This window comes from Lampetra planeri, unplaced genomic scaffold (genome assembly GCF_965212315.1).
Source record: "Lampetra planeri unplaced genomic scaffold, kcLamPlan1.2.h2 scaffold_636, whole genome shotgun sequence".
Classification (NCBI taxonomy): Eukaryota; Metazoa; Chordata; class Hyperoartia; order Petromyzontiformes; family Petromyzontidae; genus Lampetra; species Lampetra planeri.
Window position 1 is genome coordinate 1 of NW_027615459.1, and position 16,087 is coordinate 16,087.

At 41.1% G+C, this 16,087-nt stretch overlaps 1 protein-coding gene across 1 annotated transcript in view; it reads left to right on the forward strand.

The window, feature by feature from the left end:
• Window positions 1-1,228: 1,228 nt before the first annotated feature.
• LOC144741648 (voltage-dependent calcium channel subunit alpha-2/delta-3-like) overlaps window positions 1,229-16,087 on the forward strand; it is a gene marked incomplete at its 5' end in the record, with an annotated part of 38,935 nt that continues 24,076 nt past the window's right edge. The window contains 16 exons of the mRNA XM_078624151.1: window positions 1,229-1,307; window positions 3,341-3,474; window positions 5,098-5,115; window positions 8,687-8,758; window positions 9,049-9,129; window positions 9,585-9,659; window positions 10,471-10,554; window positions 10,637-10,708; window positions 11,456-11,517; window positions 11,634-11,701; window positions 12,541-12,586; window positions 12,986-13,083; window positions 13,193-13,286; window positions 13,605-13,700; window positions 13,812-13,933; window positions 14,705-14,782. Coding sequence (XP_078480277.1) covers window positions 1,229-1,307; window positions 3,341-3,474; window positions 5,098-5,115; window positions 8,687-8,758; window positions 9,049-9,129; window positions 9,585-9,659; window positions 10,471-10,554; window positions 10,637-10,708; window positions 11,456-11,517; window positions 11,634-11,701; window positions 12,541-12,586; window positions 12,986-13,083; window positions 13,193-13,286; window positions 13,605-13,700; window positions 13,812-13,933; window positions 14,705-14,782 — 1,279 coding nt within the window. The remainder of the gene's footprint in view (window positions 1,308-3,340; window positions 3,475-5,097; window positions 5,116-8,686; window positions 8,759-9,048; window positions 9,130-9,584; window positions 9,660-10,470; window positions 10,555-10,636; window positions 10,709-11,455; window positions 11,518-11,633; window positions 11,702-12,540; window positions 12,587-12,985; window positions 13,084-13,192; window positions 13,287-13,604; window positions 13,701-13,811; window positions 13,934-14,704; window positions 14,783-16,087) is intronic.

Genomic DNA, 16,087 nt, shown 5'->3' on the forward strand with positions numbered 1-16,087 from the left:
AAATATAACTCCCTGTATTTATTTAGAGTGCATGTATTGTACGTATATTGATATTTTTATTGGTCAAATTTGTGCAGTCAGGTAGTTTTAAGATTGCATGCAGTGGATGCAGTGCCAGCTTGTTTTAACCTTGTCTATACTTAACTTAGCTCTTTCATATTTAATAAGTGTTCTCCTGTAGTTTGACCTCTGTCTTGGCTAGCATCGGAGGAAAACACATCAGCACAAGCAGAAAATACCACAGAGACACGTCTCTGACCTTTCTCTGTACACCAAGCAGGCATGAGCTTATCAGCTGCGTTGGGCTTTTCTGTTCTGTTCTGGAAATGCCATTGAAATGATGTCGGCTGTTTGTATGAATAGAGGATGATTATGGTCTAGATGATGATGGCTGATTAAAAGTTGCAGTCTGACAAATGCTCTTATGCACAGTGACTCATTGTATATGACAAAATACCAGGGATATCCCCTCTAGAGTAAGAGACTAAAATGATAGTTTATGTATTTTTTGGAAAAGGCTGTTGAATCACACTGCTGACTGTATGGGGAGTTCTCTGACACAGTGGAGCAATTATAGTGTTTTTTGGAACAATAAATGGTGTTTTTTCCACTGAAACATGTCAAACATACAGGACATACACACACACACACACACACACACGCACAGAGGCGTGCTGAAAGGGTAAAGGGAGGTGGTGAAAAATGCATAAATGGGAGCGATGGCAGCTGTGCCCCCAGAGGCTTGCATCTGGTCCAATCTGGCAAACTGCTCTTAACACACACATACACGCACACCTGCCAAATACACCTGCTGTTCGAGCCAGCTGAGCACTGCTGGGCAAGGAATTAGACTGGCTGCAGAGTCGAGAAGATTGTTTGGTTTGATTCATTGATTCTGTAAAGTTTAGTATCAGTGCTAAAGTTTTTACTCCATGGTTTCTTCTTGTGTATATGTATATATGTATATGTATATTTCTGATCATTATGTGTTAGTTCTTGATCCTTTAGTGTCTTTCAGAGAATTATTTAAACTTGAAATGCAATTTAAAAGATGTATTTGAATAAAACAGACTCCATTAAATGATGAGAAAGGGCTGCTAATCACTGACAGATAAAGAAGAGCCCTCTGTCTGACTTTGACAGTGTTATCTTCTATATGCCAGTGAGGTGGGTCCTATCGAAATGTGATTAAAATGACTGACAGGTGCTATCTGTTTTCTTTTTGCAGGTTCGCATATTCCCTTACCTGATTGGTCGAGAGTCAGCCTTCGCAGATAATCTGAAATGGATGGCATGTGCTAACAAAGGTGAGATCTTACAGCCTGTTCACTGACCGCATTTACAGTAATTTGTTATTGCAAGAGGAAAGTTACCGGGTGTTCCTGTCAAATAAAGGAGCATCTAATATAATATCGACTTGTGTGGGTTGCTGCATCCCATCCATATTTCAGTCAGTATTTTGTCTGAGCAGATGACAGCAAGTAGCCCCATCAATGTGAACCCAATGTATGTCACATTACGTCATCTAATGATGTAATGCAAAAGTGTCTCGGAGGTACACCACTTTGTCGCTGCTTTGTGTGTGGTCATGGCTGCCTCAGTGCATAAAGCACTTCCTTTCAGGCTCTATATTTAGCTGGGAGGTGGGTGACAGAGACAGTCTGGTTGCATTTCCTCAGTCCTGGCCTAGATAAGACAGGCAGGTCATAGGTCACATAAGAGGTGTGAAGGTGTTGTGTGTGTTTATTGGAAAATATTGGTGATAGTTTGGTTTGATAGGTGATATCAGAACTACATACGCAGTTTGAAGGTGTTATGGTGATGATGACACGCTGGAGAGAGAGATGATATATCTGCTTTTATCCCTTCATTATTTTGCCATAAGGTCCATATATAATATTTGGAGATAGTTTCTTCACTTCTGCATCTTTGGACCAGTATAAAAGGCATGTTGCAAAGGTGCACGGAGAGTTGCAGACAGGTAGGAGAGATATGCTATTTTGATATTTTGTCAGAAATTCCATATTCATATTCATCAATCAGTACAAATAACAAATATTCTGAACTTAAAAACTGAACAAAAATAAATAAGTACAGTGCAGTAGAAAAGTCTGACAATCTCTCAACAATTCCTGACAATTCCTGACCTCATTTTGTGGGTAAATAAAATCTAATTGGGATAGTTGGAATAATCATGTAGAGATGTGATATAGAGTGGCCACTATACCCAGTATACCTCTATAGTGGGTTGTAGCTCTGAGCCTGGACTCATTGCGTTTTCTTGTTTACACCCAGACCAAGGTTATGTGAAAATGCATTCATATCCTCCCTCTGATCACGCCATGCTGTGGCCATCCTGTGGCCATCCTGTGGCCATCCTGTCCCATATGTACAACCGTACCCCCATGTCACCAGTAGCAAGCAGGGATCATTTTTCTTCCTCCCCAGTTCATTTCACAGTCCCCGTGGCTCAGCCCGAAGGACGCCCTCAGCTCTCCAGAGGGACTAGTCATTCTTCACTCACCACTGTGATGAATGATGCAGCTCCACTGAGGCAGCTTGTTTTGTCTGATGTGAGTCGTTATGTGCGTGTTGTCATTGCTCTGTCTGGTGGAATAATAGCTGGATTTGAATGTTGAATTTCAAAGACAAATCTGTCCAGGTTCACCTTCCAGGTCAAGCTCAGAGTCTTTTTTGCACTGATCATGTGGCTTCTATGCTCCTACTCATTTCCAAAATTAAATTTTTAATGTGTTATTTATTGACTAGATATGTGGTATCCTTCATATATATATGTGTGTTGTGTCTAGACTCCTCTGGCTCCTTTATCCTTCTGAAGTAAAAGGTCATTGGCAGGAATGATGACCCCAAAATCTATTTCCCTCAGCTATGATTTTCTCCTTCACTGCCTCACGATGATGGAAGCAGTTTGCTGTTTTTACGGATGGGCAGAAATGCGGTGGTCTCTTTTTTTCCCCTAAGAATTTCCTATCTAACTTGTCCTCTCTGTCTCCGCTGTCCAGATTCCTCTACTTGCTCACCCACTGAGAAATTCCCTCCTGCACATGAACATTACCATAGTAATGGCCGACATTAGCATCTTAGAAAATGGCATTGCATTTGATTTAAATGAGGTTGTTTCTCCATAACATTTATATAGCACTTACACATTCACAAACCCATGCTGGCTTCCTTCTCACCAGTACATCACTGCGGGGACTTCTTTTGCAGTACTTATGCATGTATCCACTTTAGTGAAACTCAAGCTGTTCAGATGACTGTCTGACAAGTTAACTCTGCTTTAATGTATGTACTTTGGCTCTTTCTGTCTTCTCATCAGGCTACTTTACTCAGATTTCCACATTGGCTGATGTGCAAGAGAATGTGATGGAATATCTCCATGTACTAAGTCGTCCCAAGGTGATCGACCGCGAGCACGACACTGTGTGGACGGAGGCCTACATTGACAGCACTGTAAGTGGACTATGAATCCCATTTCCCACAGCTCTTGCTAACGTCACACTCTCATGGTCAGATGTTTCAAACAAGCATGAGTCCAATGTACATTGTCAATTCTGCGAGACATTAGACTCCTTCATTTTTGATTGGCTGATAACAGGATCCTGACATAGCACTACACTCAACTGTGAAATGCTATAAACTATGGCTATTGTTAAAGCTACAGTAAAAAAAAGGAAATGGCAAGACATTACAAAGCAAAGCAAACACTTTTAAGATGTTACAAATGAGGAAAATCAGTGCATCTCTCTGTGGTGATTTCTTTTTGGAAACTAACCTGACCGGGCTTTCAGAAGCACTAAGAAGCAACTTGCAGATGATGATGTCATATTGCAGCTTTAGTATCAAAATTACACTGCGACATAATCAGAAAAACCTTGTAACTACTTTAAGTGCACTCTAGAACTGCACTTATGAGGTGGAGAGATATACACAACCCCACTCACTGAAGGAATGAACAAGAATAAACAATCCTTAACAATCCTCTCCTTGTAACAATCCTTAACAATCCTCTCCTTGTGGCATCTCCTCTCGAGCATGCACAAAATTCGCACTTGTTAGAAAAAGTTCCCTTTTGGAAGAGGATGTGCTATAGGCTGAATGGTTGTTAAGCGATATTTGGTCTCTTCAAACCTACCGCTTTTGCTCCCTGACATTGTGCTTAGATTACTCCCAAAATGTTGTGGTGCATTCCAATAGTTGACTGAGAATTGTTTCCAGAATCAGTACTTTTTTGATCCCAGAGGGAAATGCCTTCAGGATGGTGGCACGCTGGTGGCACGCTGTATTAACTGCCAGTATAAAGTGTGTTTTTTTCAGTTTTTGTAGCACATGGGTCTTTTGGGTCCATTTTGAGTACTCACACACACAAAACTGCTTTATTTCTTACCACTGGGTTTTGGTGTTGTTGTGTTGTTTTCTACTATGTTGGGAGGAAATTGAAACGCAAATGACTGTTTCACCAGGAAATGACATAATTTATGACCTGAACATCCAATACAATTGGAACGCACCAGTAGAACACTATCCTTGTTCTGTGTTATGTGCAGTTTGGGTCAAGATTATTAATATAGTGCAATGAGATAAATATTTTTTGTAAGATAAACATCTTTATAATAGCTTTGCTGAATTTGCTATTACAGAGCTGAAAATACTAATGCTAAATGTCAGCAGAGGTGTGGAAGAGATGGAGGCAGTAAGTGAGGCAGCATCTCGTGTGTTGGGGTGTTGTCAGTCTGGAAACTTTATTCATTCGGAATCTACAAAAAATATGTGTTATCCTATGTCTCTACTTATTTCTTTGTCATCACCCTCTTTATCCTACTCAATGCAGCCAACAGCAGCAACAAATTAATGTGTTTTTTTTTTGTTTTGTTTTTTGCTGTGACCCTCCGAGCGCTCCTCTCTTGACACAGTCGCTGTTTTTAAAGTTGAAAAATGTCAGTGGATTTCACACGCCCACTGGTGCAGGCACTCCATAGAGTGGAAAATCACTTGAGGGCTTTCTGACACTTATCCAAAAACACACTTACCTTCTCTCTCCTCCTCCTTCTCCCCTCCTAAATCTGTCCTATTTAGCTCCCCCAAGCACAAAAGGTAAAAGAACACTGTGATTGAAGGTCGTCGCTGTATTGTTGTTGTCTTGAGATCTGGTGTTTGTTCATGGGCATCTCATGTGCATGTACATTGTGGTTTCTGAGTTCTATGAGGGCATAAGTGGGGCATCGGCTGCCATACTGACCATGGCATTTCCTTGTTTGTCAGTGTCAATGTCGCTTCTCAGCCCCCCTCGGTTCAAACCACACATCGTTGTCAGTTCAGTAAATCACTGTTCTTTGCAGGTCTGATCAAAGATGTGCAGACGTTTTTGCACACATTCACTCTCATTATCATCGCTGGTGATGCTGTGTCAGTCACGCTTCTGTAGTATATCCAGACCTGGCAGTGTGACCATGTGTGTAAATATGACGGAAATCATTTCGCTTGTGTGATTTTGGTGTGAAAACATGATTGAGTGTGTTATTTGTTATAGTGGAATTCTCTAGAATAAGCCGTATTGTCTTCTCTGTGCAAATTCAATAGCCCATAATGACAAGTGGGATGATCTGTTGTGATGCCTTTTTATCATTTCAGTGTTTTATTTGATAACACAATCAACACAAGCTGAGCAGCCATTAGACAGCTGACAGGCCATATGTCTGACATCGCACTGTTGGTGTGATAGACCCGAGCTGACTGACATGGAAGCAGCTCAACAGAAAACAGAAATAGATATCTCATTGTCATACATGGTAATTGGGATTAGCAAAGAATCTACACTCTTTGCCTCTAATCATCCCAGCACATACACACACAGGCGCGCACACACACACACGCACACGCACGCACACGCACAATAGTGTGATGATAGTGTCTGACAAGAAGTTTGCAAAGTCCTGGGATTGGCTCAGTGTAAGAAAGGTGATGAGCATCTGGGATTTGTGTCCCAGAGCTGATGTGTATCATCGTTCCAGACATACCCTTCATTTTATCTTTCCTCCCCTTTCCCCTCCCTCTCCTTTCAACTCCATAATATCTCCGGCTGTGCTGTTCTTTCTTGCTTTGCTTCATTTCTGTCTAGCTCTCCTTTCAACCTGTGTTCTTCCTCTTCTGTTTCCCTTCCTCCTCTTCATACATCATTCTCTGGCTTGTTTGACTTTGTCTCTCACTCTGCTGGAAGAACTGATCCTGGAACTCAAGTCCCAGGGAGGTTCTGGTGAGAGAAACATCATGTCTGGGTGGTATATGAGTATCTTTTGGCATGAGAAACTTAGATATAAGAGCCACTGAAAGTTGGAAAGAGAATGACGATGACAACAATCATCTTATGATGGCAGACTGATGAATAAAGCTGTTCAACATGTCATCACAAATGAATATAAACTCCATTTCAAACACCATTTCAAGATGGAGTGTTGTGTTTTAGGTAGTTGAGATAGATAATCCCAACCCACACCTTCATTCATTCATCACCCTCTGCTTGCTCCTGTTGTGCTGGAGCCAATCCCAGCTGTCAACGGGCAGTTTAGAGTGACCAGTTGACCTTAGCATGCTTTTGGAGGTGGGAGGAAGCTGAAGAACCCGACAAGAACCCCCCCACACACAGGGAGAACATGCAAACTCCACATAGAAGGTTCCCAGGCCAGGAAGTAAACCAGGGACCTTCTTGCTATTGCTTGCTTACCAGTGGACCACAGTGTCACTTCCAACCCACATCTATGCAGTAAAAATGTGTGCCATCACTGAGGCATTTCTTTTCCAGAGGGTTTGTGTTTTACCTGTCCCACAGGAGCCTACAAGGGGCCTCGTCTGCCGCTGCTGACACATAAACAGCATTAAGCTCCGTCCCCAGGGACCTGAAGGGTCACCCCTGTCCACCAGCACACACATTTGTCTCAGCACTGTAGATTATGGGTTGTCCTTTGAGACGCTAAACATGGAACAGAGATGGGTGTCTGATCTGTCTGAGGGGTGTAAGTGTGTGAGCTTTTGTGGGTATTTGTGTCTGTAGGACTGGAAGGAATTAGAGACCAGTGTGTGGTGCTTTTTCATTCCCTAACCCGCGGAAAGGACACACCTCATTTGCTCTTGCTATTACAGAAAAACCCACAGGCAATAATGATGCAGATTTGACTGAAGTGCATGTTAAGATTTTTGACCTTGCATTAGAAGTTTGTGTTGTGTGTGATAAGTCAAACTCCAGACGCAGAGCGTTCCATCTTGACTTTGGGCAAGGTCATATTGAAGGTATCTTATTCCCGGTTCTAGGAATTGCCTCTGTCTGCTTGTAGGTTAGAATAATTAAACACAGGTTGAAACGTTTATCTTCCCATGGGTAATGCAAGTGAGGACCCTCTTCAGCTGTGATGTTGGCTTTAAATCAGTTGTTGGCTGCTTTTTTGCACACAGCTCTTGTTATCTACTTAATTACAGTTTGTCATTTCCCAGAGCAGCTGAGCAAGCCGGAATTTCACCAAATATATTAACATTCAGGGTGCACAGTTTAGGAGACTGCTCAACAACATGTGATGGTAATAGACAATAGCTGTTAGTCGAAAGTGTGTCCAGAGCCATGATATATGATCCAATAGACCTGCGCTTGCAGATGGATTTAGTATTTTTAGATGAGATTCTTGTTCCCCCTGTCCTTTGATCGATCTTATTCTCCAGCAGCAAGTTTGTCCATTGTTGCACCTGATGTACTTGAGTGTATTTTGTTCTGTCTTTCATGTCCAATACTGCCTCCTGGATCGTGATTACCAGCTGTCTAAGCCCAGGTCACAAATCCTCTTTTCCTCAGCGTCTGAGGGAGAGAAATGGATGCTAGCAGTTTCCTGTCATTACCTATTATTATTGGTGGTAAAGAGGAGGGTGAGTGCTGTGGAAAGGAGCGTGTACCTGAGGCTAATAACGTTCAAATAAATGTGGTAGTTTCTCTTGAGGATGTGGTTTGATATTTCATTCAGTTGGACATAATAGTTTTTTATTGATTGCTGCAGCAGAAACAGATAATGTTTTAGGTTATTTATATCCACCACACTGAATATTGTTGCGGAATTCATCATAATGCACCAAACTTAAATAAATGAGTGACATGAACGTCACGTTCTGTAGAATATGAAGCCGTCCACCAGTCTCCACATAACAGTGTTAAGCTTTCATCTCTAATGGAAAATCTTCTGCGTTACAGCCAGGCACTGGAAAGATAAATATCATAATTATTCTAGCGGTCTATAGGGAGGGGGAGATACCCAGATCCTAACTAGAAGCGCTGCCTCTGGATAAGCTTATTCTGCAAGAGATCAAAGGGAGGCTGTGATTCAACACATTTAAAGGCAAATAATAAACATGAATAAAATATGTCAGAGAAGTTTTGTGGGCCTCTCAAGAAGATAATATGACTGTGTTTGCTGCAGAGTTCCAATCAGGTTCACTACTTACTGGATGAATGTTGTTCAGCTTCAGCTAATCAGTGTCACATAGCAGGAGGATGCAGATAATGGGGATGATGATATATGGTGTTCAAGCTTCTCTTATGCAACTCTCTTGATCCTTTTTCATCACTAGCTTCCCTCCCCTCCGCTCTCTATCTCCCCTCTCTTCACTGTTTATCTTGTGTCTCGCTCAGCTGGAAGACGGTCAGGGTCCGGTTCTGATGACCACTGTGGCGATGCCTGTGTTCAGCACCAAGAATGAGACTGTAAGTGCTTTACAAACAGCACAAACCATCATGTTTTCCCACTCATGTTCTCCAAAACATCTTGAACCATGATAGAAAATGCAAAGCCACTTGCTGCATAATACAATTTTAATTTTTCAGACTCTACAGGCTAAAAAAACTTCTAAATTAATATATCATTGTCATGGACACTGATTTCAGCTTAACTGTTGTTTGAATCAGCCAAGTTAAACACAGGATGTGTGACACTGTGTAATCTGTTTTCAGCCCTTATTGTTCACATGCTCACATATGTCTCAAATGGTTTTCAGCGGAATCGTGGCATTCTACTGGGAGTGGTTGGGACAGATGTTCCTGTCTCTGAGCTGCTGAAGACCATCCCGAAATACAAGGTGCCACTCCCACCATTATATTATAAGCATCATTTTAATCAGAAGTCTTTGTTAATGTGTCTATGTTAAGTCTATGTTAATACATTTTATGTAAATCCATAAGTCAGTTCTTTTGAACATTAGTTGTGTCCATGCTCCATTCACCTGGATGTTACAGGTGAAACGATTTATATTTTATTGCCTTTTTGCCTGCTTATAAATTATTCCACAGTTTTATTATGTGTTTATTAATACACTCTGACATGTCCTCTGCATTGATGTCTCTTTCTTAGAGATCTAAACTTCGGATATTTGTGAGGTCTTGACATTTCTCATTTTGCAGCAGCTATCTGAGCTTCACCGTGAAGCTTGTTTGAGCAAATATTACGAAGAGCTTGATGAGCTTAGGTTATAATTATGTGTAGATTGTTCTTGTATTCATTAAATGTGTTTTCTGCCTGGGTCTTGTCTCCTAGCTTGGCATTCATGGCTACGCCTTTGCAATCACTAACAATGGCTACATTCTCACACATCCTGATCTGCGGCCACTTGTGAGTATTACTTGCTGCTGCTGCTGCTGTTGGACCGTTTAGATTGGAGAGATTGGAGTTCATATGTTCAAATAATAACCAATACTAACTCTTGAGTTCATGTCAATTACAAATTAGAAGCACTGAGGTACTGTTTACCATCGAAAATTGGTTAGTCTGTGGATGCTTTGTGGGTGTGTTTGCTTCGTGCGGTTATGCAGATGAGAGTGTATTCCAGGCCACCACTGCGCTGTGAATAGACAAAGACAGAGTTTCTGAATGGCTGTGATTAAGTCTATTGTATTCACTCACTCCTCTCACAGGAGGATGAGGGGAGAGCATGCATAGAGAAGATGGAGGGGCTGGAATAGGTGCAGGACGACAAAGCGGGATGTAACACAGGATGGAAACCAAGACAAGGAGGGATGAGATGAGAACAGATGAGGGGAAGAGGAAAGAACAGACAGCGAGACAGATGGACAGATGGTTAAATAGTGGTCTAATTAAAGATGTTAATGAACAAACTAATGAGGGGTGGGAGGCTGACAGACGAAGGGAGAGGGCGACGACACACACAAACAGACAGACACATTCATGACACCTGATCTAAGGCAGCTAGGTCGCCTGAGAGGAGAGTTTATAGATTAGGATGTTTGTAGATGCTGAAACACTTTTGACCTTAAAAATGCTGAAAATATGAACATATACTAAATTCTAGGTTGTTAACAAAGAATGCAAGTGCTTTAACACTTCCATTTGTAGCTAGTCCCAAATGAGTAAAGGTCAGCATTATTTTTCTATAATGTCTGTACGTGCCTATGTGTTTGGTCAGTATGGGGACGGCAAGAAGCGAAGGAAGCCAAACTACAGCAGTGTGGATTTGTCCGAGGTGGAATGGGAAGATAAGGACGACACGGTGAGACTTCATTCTGCATTGCACCATCGATTCCTTCGATCAATGTGGGTGGAAATCTTTGACATGAACATTATATTGCCAGCTGAGAAACGCAATGGTCAACAGGAAGACGGGGACCTTCACCATAGAGGTGAAAAAGAGTGTGGACAAAGGGGTGAGTGAATGAATAAAAGCACACAAACTATGGTCACATGGGATGTGCCACAGAAAATACTTCCCTCTGCCAGTGGCTTGTTTTACTTTGTGCACAGTTATGTACTGAAGTGACAGGGGACGTTTGGTTCTCATTCGATTTGCTCTGCATGCAAGAGTGTGTGTGTCTGTGTGTGACACCCTTATCTCTGCCAACCACATGTTACTGAATAGGAGAGAGACAGCAACCCAATGATTCTCTTCTACAACTTGCCTGTCTAGAGAGTGTGGGATGGGGTGAGGGGAGTGGGGGTGTTGGTTCAGGTGTGTGTATGTGTGTGTGTGTGTGTGTGTGTGTGTGTGTGCACACGTCCACGCCCACGCCAATATGCACACGTGCGCGTTTTGCATTTCCAAAGCAAAGAGCATTATGCCTTAGCCTGCTTATTAAGCATTAAGTATGTAAATATGTATCAACACACACACACACACACACACAGACATATTCAGACAGACTCTGCAAAAGGTCTATAGAATCTATAGAAAGTCACCCATGACTAATATGTATTCTCTTCAACACTAGATGGAGCTAGGCTGCAATAAATCACATCCAATAACTGCAGTCACCAGGTTTATCTGACTTAGCCGTGTTACTGTTACACTTCTGCAACATCAGACATAATTCAAAAGTGGGGGTCAGAGTGAAGGAAAGGGTATCACACACACTCTGTAACCACAACCACAACATGCACTTTCACTTTTGTTGCAGAAGCGTGTGCTGGTGCTGCATAATGATTACTACTACACAGACATCAAGGGGACTCCTTTCAGGTAAGATGTGTGGGGATATTTCTTTGAACAAGGAAGCAAGCGGTATTGTCACTTTTTTTTTGGCATAACAAAGAGCTGGTGAGTGTCATGTCTGAAAAGATTTTCTTCATTGTTAGCCTGGGGGTCACTCTATCCAGAGGCCATGGCAAGTTCTTCTTCAGAGGGAATGTCACCGTAGAGGAAGGTAAGACATTATTCTCCATTTTAAATGCCACTTATCTGTAAGATTACAATTAAGGATGAATTGACATACATGAACAGCATGCTTATCAGGTGGACCACCATTGTTTTACTTTTGGGGTAGTTTAATAAGGCAAATTGCGTCATCGTAATAATAGGAGTAATAACAGTCTGATATCATCAATCATCGTATATAATATAGTAACCTGTAAACTGTCCCCTCAGGCTGCAGTATTGAATGTTAAATAGTACAATATATTCATTTGAAAGAAGGAAGAATTAATTAAATACTAAGTACAGTACTACTATGCACAAAAGGAATGTGCTCTAAACCTCTGCTTGTTTATTTAGTAGATGTTAATTTGTGCTAGCTATGTGTGTCCAGTCTTTCTGTCTCTCCATTTCTTCCACCTCTCACACTTGTTCTTCTGTTTTTTCCAAAATATACACAAAGTAATGCAGTGACAGTAAAAATTAAAATACACAATTGGACAGGAAGTTAAATATTGCTTTAGTGGCTCCTTTTGGTGTGTTATACTCGTCCACATCTTCTCTGTGTGTATGTGTTTCTATTTTAATGTCCAGCCTCATGCATGTTAATATTCATGTGGTCGTGGTCTGTCTGTGTGTTTTTCTAAACATGTCCATCACGTAGAGCCCTCTGAGCATGACTTGGCTCTTCCTGATTTAATCAGACCTGTCACAACCATCCAAAGAATACATTTTTCATCCACAGAGTGTGTTTAAGTGTGTGCTTTATGCTTGTCCCTATTATTATGAGTTTATATTGACTACTTTTGCTTATTTAGTCTAACACACACATTTCTGCTGTTGCTGTTGCAGGACTTCATGACTTGGAGCATCCTGATGTGGCCCTGGCAGACGAATGGTAAACGTATAACAACACTCCTGTGTGTTTCTGTTTTGGCAATATACACCCTGGTTCCTTGCTCAAGTCATATTTCAGTAGATTCTTTTTTTTAAATATAATACTTTATTATTAAATTAAATACTGCTGTAATCACAGTCCAACATCTTAGAGATCTTTGACTTAATGGTTTGTGTCAAGTAATGACTTGTGGTTATCAGGATTTGGATCCAACATCTAAACAAACCCATTAAATGCTTTTCTTTGTAATGCTTTGAAATGAGAAAAGGCCTTTTGTTTTACTTCACATTAATCATAGACTGTTGACATCCAAACTAAAGTGGATTTTTGGAAAAGAAAACAGTTTGGGTTTCTATTTAGCCTATTATGTTATTTATTATCATTTTTTTTATTTGACAGGACATACTGCAATACAGATGAGCATCCGGAGCACCGCTACTTGACACAGATAGAAGCGATCAAACTCTACCTCAGCGGACATGAACCCCACTTGCAATGTTAGTTTCACTCATCAAATGTCCACTTCCCCCTCACCCATACTTTTTGCTGCCATTGGCTGCTTGATGACCACAAATTATGTGTGAAAATGTTTATTTTCCTTGTTAGGTGACAAAGAGCTGATTCAGGAGGTTCTTTTCGACGCAGTGGTAACAGCCCCATTGGAGGCCTACTGGACCAGCTTAGTGCTCAATAAGTCTGAGTAGGTTACCCTCAGCCATCCCATCTGAAAGTGAATATGAACTAAACTGTGGATTAAAAGGGATGAATCTAAATTTCTATGAATATTATTTGCCCTTATTATATTTTCACCTGCCTCTTTTCAAGTACCAGACGAAATTGTTACATCTTGTATTAGATCTGTCCATTATAGTGGCAAACTGCACTTACTCATGGGGACTCACTGCCTCTCATTATGTTGTTACTTGAGATGGAATAAATAAATGGTTTGAAGATTTGTTGTCATGAATTATGAGCTCATGTGGTGCATAGATGTCTTTTCTGTATTTGTCGCACACAGGAATTCTGATAAAGGCGTAGAGATTGCCTATCTGGGCACCAGGACAGGACTATCCAGAATTAACCTTTTCGTGGTGCCTGACGAGCTTACAAACGAGTATGTATGGTACCTGGTTGTATTTATATCATGAATTTATAGTTCTTTGAGCATGTACTAGACTTTGCATATGTACCAATTTATGTCGTCATATCTGTGTCTTGTTTCAAGAGACTTCTTGACAGCTGAAGACAAAGAAGGAGTGTTCAACGCCGATCACTTCCCACTGTGGTACAAAAGGGCAGCAGAACAAGTTCCTGGCACTTTTGTCTATTCTCTGCCTTTCAACACAGGTTTGTAGTAATATAAGGTTTAATTTTATGGAGTAAGAGATGTGTAAGAACAGACATTGTTAGTGTGATATTGCAGAACTAATCATTATGAGAACGGCACCACCATGTGTCTGGAAACTAACACACTCACACACTGGAAAGGGGAATACAAAGAAACATATAGTCATAATCTACTCCCTCCTTCTCCTAAAACCTTTTGGAAAATAGGTACATTTTCTCTTATACTATTTCACCCATGTTTGGTCTCTGGCAATGCAGCTTTACCTCCACTTCCTCTCCTGCTTATTAATTCTAGACTGTGTTTTTGTGGACAGATCTGATTGCTGTGGGTTGAAATTAGATCTGTTCAAAAGAGGTTCAGCCCTTTCCATAACTGCTTGGCTAGGATACTCAAATCCGCATTCTGAAAACAACACACACATACACAAGCACCTCACGTACGTTTATTTAGAAAATGCCTTCTCCTCCAAAAAAAGGGGATGTGTTCTCATCTGTCCTCAGCCTAAGGGTTTCCATTAGACCCAGCTAATACAAGTGATCTGAAAGCCTCTCATTTACTCACTGGATTCGCCTTGGATGCACTCTTCCTCTCTGGACTGTGGCAGTTCGTTGTAGCCATGAAATAGTGTTCTGTACTCTGTGGTATTTATGTTTAGTACTTCCCTCTCCAATCACTCTGTGGTCAGTTTAGAGCTAATATGAGTGATTATGATGATCTGACTGGGATGTGAACTCTCTGTGTGTTTCTGTTTGCTTGTCTGTATGTCGCAGGATCAGAAAACAATAGTGTTGTATTGGCGAGCACTGCCATTCAGCTGCTCGATGAGAGGAAGTCACCCATAGCTGCGGGTAAGTCACGACTCCATTGGCTATTTCTTCCACACACACAGTCGTAGATTTACAGAGGCTGCAGTATTCTTTCTTCCCACTGCTGTGCAGGATTTGTTTTCCCGGTCCACACTCCACATGTCATATCACTGCCCACATAGAGTGACTGCATTGCTTTTTTTGTCCATTCACCAGCATGTATCAATGTTTAGAAGAAGGTAAGGCTACATGAAGTAACAGACATTTGTATTAATGACCACACATATAAATTTTTGATTCATACTTTTTTTTTTTTAAACAATTGTGGTAATTTGTGGACTTTTGTGGATCGCATCTCACATCATCGTGAGTCAGAAACCCCACAATATCATGTCCATTTAATGGACGGTGTGATGGTGTGGTGTTTTTGGTTACAGAGGTAAACAACAGAGATTAAATACATGTGAAAATTGTGGTGAACAGAATAGGACATGGTAATATCTAAAGAATTTGTGATATTATTTCATTACCCTCATCTCACCAAAGACACTGGATATATATTTTAGTCAATCACTATTCAACCACTGTAACTGATCTTGTCCTCTACACATGAGAAGAGAAGTGAAGGAAACTGATTTACATTTTTCTTAGAAAGTGATGAAACGCATACAAATTTATTTCACAACTGCATGGATTTTTTTAGGAATAATGAGGAGAAATATCTATTATCTATACAAAACACAGATAAAACAAGGCAACAAATAAAAGGGCAGAATAAAAGAATGTTCTTTTCATGGTGCCTGGCTGCGTTGACATAGGAGCAGTGCATTCTGGGTATTATTAACCCTGGGGTAAAACACTGGAGCAGACGGACAGAGATGGGAGAATCTGTGTTGTGCCACACACACACACACACACAAACACACACAGGTTACAGTAGCGGACAGCGTTACTTCAGCGTGTTGATTTGATTTTTAATATCAAGAAAGTCTTGTCTGTTTATTAGAAATCCTAATTAGTCATATGGTTGTTTTGTGGATCCCATTGTTAGAGTGTGGGCTGATGTGCTCCAATGCTGATCAAGCATGTCAGATTGCCTGATGTCGGTAAGAATGATTTTATATAAGAGAGTCAGATGGGAGGAGCGATGTAGGCTTGAATGCAAATTGAGCGTGGGCCGGTTAGGGCCAGTTTTGGCTGCCCTGTGCTCCTCTGAGCTGTCGACTTGTGAATACGAGAACACACTAACTTAACAGGACAGGCTGATGACATCACACACCATGGGGCCTGCAGACGCAGCCTGAGTCACAACGTAATCATGTGCACACATACATGCACGTGAATGCC